At 53.2% G+C, this 5,904-nt stretch overlaps 1 protein-coding gene across 1 annotated transcript; it reads right to left on the reverse strand.

Annotated features, from left to right (window-relative positions):
* AVPR2 (arginine vasopressin receptor 2) lies at window positions 1-2,656 on the reverse strand. The gene is made up of 3 exons (XM_036740472.1): window positions 2,388-2,656; window positions 964-1,806; window positions 1-610 (listed from the first exon to the last, which is right to left on the reverse strand). The coding sequence occupies exons 1-3, from the start codon at window positions 2,410-2,412 to the stop codon at window positions 405-407; spliced, it is 1,074 nt and encodes a 357-aa protein (XP_036596367.1). The 5' UTR covers window positions 2,413-2,656; the 3' UTR covers window positions 1-404.
* Between the last annotated feature and the right edge of the window lie 3,248 nt (window positions 2,657-5,904).

The following is a 5,904-nucleotide window of genomic DNA, read 5'->3' on the forward strand; positions in this document are numbered from 1 at the left end:
ATACAGAGTTTGGGGGCAGGGCACTAACCTGGGAGAAACAGGAAAGGCCTTTTGAAGGAGGTGGCCCTTGAGCCAAGCTTTCTAGGGGTTCCAAGAGGCAGAGGGGAAGAGGGAGAATATTCCGGTCATGGGCAATAGCCTGTGTATGGAGGGTAAGGAGCAGTGATCTGCACAGAAATACAGGCCGGAGCCAGACTGGGAGCGCCTTTAAATGCCAAACAGAATATTATGTTATCCTAGAGGCCCTGGGGAGCTGTGGAAGCTTGTACTGAGCAGGGGCATAACATGGTCAGACCTTTGCTTTAGGAAGGACAAGTTGGCACCATGTGAGAGATGTTGGCCTTGGCATGGAGCTTTCTGGAGTCCGGGAAGAGAGCTGATCTGCCCATGGTCTGCCCAGGACCTCAGGAGGATGTGTCCTTGGTGAGAGAGGAGCTGGCAGTTATGCAGGAGTCATCAGGGGGACCAAGGCTGGCCAAAGCTGAGGCCTGGGAGCAGCAGAAGAGACTGCGCAGCTCCGAGGAAACACTGCTGCTGAAGGAGGCGTAGATCCAAGGGTTGGTGAAGCTGTTGAGGCTGGCCAGAAGCATGAGCAACACAAAGGGTGGCCCTGGGAAGAAGGCAGAAGCCAGAAAAGAGGTGGGCACGGTGCAGAAGGGACAGGCATGAAATGGCAGAGCTGTGGGAACTCTGGGCCAAGGGGCAGAAGGGCTGTGGGGGCATAGGAGCAGGGGCAGAGGTATGGGCTCTTCTCTATGTCCCCCAAGGAGACTAAGGAGGAGGTGAGGCTGGGCACAGGGATAGGAGAGAAGGGTTTGGGGGAGTCTATGAATGTGCACCTGTATGTGTCAGGGTGTCTGGAGGCTGACACATCAGGGCCCATCAGCACAGCTCTCTGGGCACATCTGTATGCCTACCTGTATGTGTGTGCCTTGGTCTGAGTATATGTACCCTTAAACTTACCTTCCCGAGGTGCCTGGGGGTCCCACACTGACCACAGCTGCACCAGGAAGAAGGGCGCCCAACAGAGCACGTACACAATCACTATCACCAAGGTCATTCTCACTGTCTTGGCCATGGCTGCTGAGACCCGGGCACCCTCACTAGGCCCCACGCCACTTGCCCTAGGGGATAGGCTGGCATGGATCTCTCGGAAGATGAGCACCTGGCAGGCAGCAATGCCTGCAGCTGGTGCCACAAATACCATTAAGGCAATCCAAGTGACATAGGCCCGGAGCCCCCAGGGCTCGATAAAGAGGGCCCAACAGTCAAAGGTCCCAGCCTCATCCTCTACCTCCCGTTGGCTGAAGATGAAGAGCTGGGGCAGGCTGAAGATCAATGAGAGGGCCCACGCGACCAGGATGGGTCTATTCCAGCGGGCCCCACCATGGCGGAATGCCAACATGGGACGGCAGATGGCTCGATGGCGGTCCAGGGTCATGGCCAGAATCATGTAGGAGGAAGCATACATGCCCACCATCTGCAGATACTTGACAGCCCGGCACAGAAAGTCGGGGCCCTGGAAGCGGTCTGTGATGTCCCAGGCCAGCTGTGGAAGCACCTGGAACAGGGCCACAGCCAGATCAGCCAGACACAGGTGGCCAATGAAGACATGCATAGGGGCCCACCGGCCTCGCCTGCCCCTACGGGCCAGGGCCCCCAGCACCAGTATATTGCTCAACATCACACACACAAACATGGCTGCCAGCAGCGCCACCTCAGCCTGGGCCAACCACGGGTTTCGAGATTCGCTGCTGCTGCTGTTGTTGCCAGGAAGGCTGCCATTGGAGAGGGACTCAGGGGCTGCTGGGAAATAGAGATAGGGAGAAATGAGGATCCTGACCCTGGATAAGAGGGAGGCGGATGAAGATCTTGGTCCAATACACCATACACATCAGTCTCCATGCCCACCCGCTTCACACATGCCCAGTGGGCATGCTTCATCTCTGCCATTCCATTAAAATTGGGTGGACAGGACAAGAGGCAGGGTTTTGGCATTGTGCATTGGGGTGTGGGAGGAGGTGAGGGAGTGGGGGCAAGAATCCAGATCTCTAGAGTCTTTCTCCTTCATGCTATGCTCCTACCTTACATCCCCCCACCCCCACTCCCACCACCAAATTTTGGAGGGACCACAGGCCTCCACCACATTCCAATTCCCAGGAGGCAGCTTCAAAGAATGGAATCTAAGGTAGGACAATGCTGAGACTTAGGCAAGAAAGCAATTGGGCATGTTGGGTGGGGTGGTGGCCTAACCTTGGTCTCTGCCTCCCCACATTCCTTCCCCCAAGCCTCCAAACCAACATACTCTGAACAGACCCTACTCTGTTTCTGTCCGTCACCACCTCCCCCTCTGTTTGCCCTTGCCCCCTTGGTGGTGGGAACCTTACCTGATGCTGTAGAAACTCTTAGCATGCTGGATACAGAGGTGACCCTGGTGTCCAGCCCCCTCTCCTCCACTTCAGGGGCCTGGAAGGGACAGAGCCCTATGACGCGTGGTGAGCCCCCAATCCAGTCTCTGCCACCCGACCCCAGGGGGCAGCTGGAGGGGCTCTTGGGTATGAGTGCCGATGGGGGTAGAGAGGGCAGAGCTGTGGCAAGCTTGGAAGGGCAGGATGCCTGAGGCCCCCCAGGCCACTCCCACTGTTCTCACCAGCCCTCAAGGTGGGAACAGGTTAAAATGGATGAGGACCTCTGTGGGTGCTAGGAGGGGGGCCTTGTCTGTGGGGATAGATGTTGTGTGAATTCGTAAGGGAGGAGAGTGCCCGGGAAAAGGCTCTGGAGTGAGTAAGGGAATGTGTCTGTGTCTGTTCTTGCTTTAATATGGTCTCTGCTAGTTTGGTTGTAGCCAGAGACCTCCCTTCCCTTTCCTCCCCTTTCCTCCCCTTCCTTCCCCTTCCCTTCCCTCCCCTTCCCATCTCAGCCTGATCTGGCCCAGGGCTGTGAATGCAGAGCCAAGGACAGGGAGTGTGTGTGTGTGTGTGTGTGTGTGTGTGTGTGTGTGTGGGTGAGGGGGAGGGTTGGGGGGAGCAGAGAGATAAAGGCAGGCCAGGGACCTGGGCCAGATCCAGAGAGGCTGGGAAGAACAGTGAGAGACACAGCCAGACATTAAGACAGCCATGAAAGAAACCAGCAAAGCGCAGAGGAAGAGATCAGAGACTCCCCCTAGAGACCCTGAGACCCTGAGATGAGCCAAGGCCAGTCACTGAGGGACCAGGGACCTCGGGCTCCTTACCTGTTCCAGCAGCTCCCGCTTTGCCTGCCTCTGATTGCTTTCCATCTCCCCATCCAGGCCAGGGCCCAGCTCCGCCCTCCACAGGCTGCCCCCCCTCCCCGCCCCCCCCTCCCTGTGAGCAAGGAAGGAGGGACCTCAGACCTGCTCACACACACACACCTGACCTGCCCCACCCACTTCCTGTCCAAGATTTCCCCAAGCCAGGGGAAGAGGGATGGGGGAGCCTCTGAACCCGCTGCCACCACCACCACCATCACCATCAAGCTCCATTGACTGCCCCTCCCTGGAAAGGGTCAGAGACCATCTCAGCCAAACTCTTTGTTTTTCAGGTAGGGAAACTGACGCCTAGACAGGGGAAATGATTTGGCTGAGTTAGTAGCAGGAAGCAGGGCAAGAAGTCAGCCCCCCAGACTCCTACTGCTGGTCCTGGACTCTTTCTGGGACACCATTTTCTCCAGCATTCCCTCCCAGTCCAAGATAGGGGTGCTCAAAGGTACAGGCATGTACAAATAACTTTAAGCACACACATGTGCACACACGCTCACATGCACACACACACACAGGAGCATGGAAGGTTAGACTCCTGGGTTCCCTCTTCCTCCCTGTCTCTGGGATTGCCATCAAGCTGGGGTGGCTACCCCACAGTTAATGATGGGAAGAAGGTGTGGTTGGCTGGGGGTGGGATTGATTCCCCCTAAGGGAGTTAGCTTCCTTCTGGGGGGAAGCAAGAATTTCAGCCTTCCCATAATGGACCCAGGACCCCTCCCCTGCCCTGACCTGTTTTCCTGTGTTGTTCTTGCCCCTTCTGTCCTCCCTGCCAAAAAAAATTAAGAGCCCAGCCAAGGGGGAGGTAAGGAAGAAAGAAGAAGGCTCCCCTCCCCAGGCCAGGCCCACTGCAGAGGAGGCAAGCAACTTGTACCCATATCTATCCCTAGATTAGTCCTGCAAAGCTCTTTAACATACTGCTCCGTTCACTGAATCTGGGACCGGCACATTTTCATTTCAGTCTAGGGGATGGGGAGGACCCGACACCCAATTCTAGTTCTGTGACTTACAAGTCACGTCGGCCTCCTTTGGATGAGATGAGCATTATTTTTTGTTTTTAAATTTATTTATTTATTTATTTATTTATTTTTAGTTTATAACATTCAGTTCCACAAGCTTTTGAGTTTTAAATTTTCTCCCCCCCTCCCCTCCCCCATCCCCAAGACAGCATGCAATCTGATCTAGGCTCTACATATACCTTCATATCTAACATATTTTCACATTAGTCATGTTGTATAGAAGAATTAGAACCAATGGAATGAAACAAAAAGAAGAGAAAGAAGAAACAAAACAAAAAAGAGAGAGCAAATAGTCAGCTTCCATCTGCCTAAAGACCGCATAGTTCTTTCTCTGGATGCGGATAACATTTTCCATCAACAGCCTTTTGGAGCTGTCTTAGAACCCTGCATTGCTGAGAAGAGCCAAGTCTATCAAAGTTAGTCGAGATGAGCCAGTTTTAAAGCTATGAACCTGTAAAGTCATGTCCCTTCCTCAGCTTCCTCCTCTGTGAAAAAGGGACTTGGATTCAGTGATTGCCAGAGACCTTTCCTGTGCTGATACTCCCACTCTCTGGTTGTCTAGCCTTTGTGTGTGAGGGAGAACCCCGAACTGGTAGAAGATAAGGAAAGACACCCTCACAGACATAGGTCCAAAATACTCAACGGGGAAATGGGCAGGAGGGCCGCAAAGTTGCATGGAGAACATCCCAACCGGGGCACTCTCAGGGGCCAGCCTGGAACTTCTGAGTCGTCTTTCACATTGGTGCTTTCTATGACCTCAATGAGGCCTCTGCTGTATACAGTTATCCCTTCCACATCATGGGGGGTCAGGGGCATGGTACCCCCAAGATCTGGAAAAGCCACGAAAAATTTTTTGGCCCTCCCTTCATACCAGAAAAGAAGTCTGAATTTTTTTCTTTTATTTTTACGGGGTGTTGATATTGTATAGTACTATACATATATTTTATGTATTTCTGAGTTTCTAAACCTTTTCTGTGTTCTCTGCTGGACTTCATGTGTCGTCTGTGGCTTCCGCAAAACTCCCTCCAAATTCCTGTTTAATTTCTTATGTCGACCTGCGATATATTGGAACTAAGATGGGGAAAGTCAAGATGTGGAAGGGAGAACTGTACTCTGTTGTTGGTCCTGGGTCTTTCCATCTCTCTCATGTCTTTGGAGAGTAGGCCTTTGGGCAGCTGGGATTGTTAAGAACTACAGAAAAGAAAACAATCCTTCATACCTGTTATACTCTGCCAGGGGGTAAGCACAGCGTGGTGCCACTGCTGAACAGAAATATGCATTGGCATCAGCTCTAGACTGCCTGGGGAGCTTACAAGGTCCAGTTCTGGTGGGCCAGGCTGTGACTTGGGCTCACATAGGCCTTTGGACTGCAGCTGCATCCCGGTGAGAACTAACATATTACAGGATACAGAAAGTATCACCGGTAGGGCAGCCAGATGTTAAGTGACCTGGCCAGGGTCATCCAGCTCCTAAGGGTCTGAGGTCAAATTTGAACTCAAATCTTCCTGATTACAGGCCCAATGTTCCCTCCACAGCACCACCTAGCTGCCTCAATGGCACTTCCTTGGGAATCAACATCCACTTGGTCCTGAGATTGATTAGACCTCA

Source organism: Trichosurus vulpecula (assembly GCF_011100635.1).
Source record: "Trichosurus vulpecula isolate mTriVul1 chromosome X unlocalized genomic scaffold, mTriVul1.pri SUPER_X_unloc_1, whole genome shotgun sequence".
Classification (NCBI taxonomy): domain Eukaryota; kingdom Metazoa; phylum Chordata; class Mammalia; order Diprotodontia; family Phalangeridae; genus Trichosurus; species Trichosurus vulpecula.

Bases quoted from the DNA above. Each gene is read 5' to 3' on its own strand.
- AVPR2 (XM_036740472.1), bottom strand. From the start codon at position 2,412: ATGCTAAGAGTTTCTACAGCATCAG. The intron at 1,807-2,387 runs GTAAGGTTCCCA...TCTATTTCCCAG, and splicing joins AAGAGTTTCTACAGCATCAG to CAGCCCCTGAGTCCCTCTCC. The intron at 611-963 runs GTAAGTTTAAGG...CCTTCTTCCCAG, and splicing joins CCCCCAGGCACCTCGGGAAG to GGCCACCCTTTGTGTTGCTC.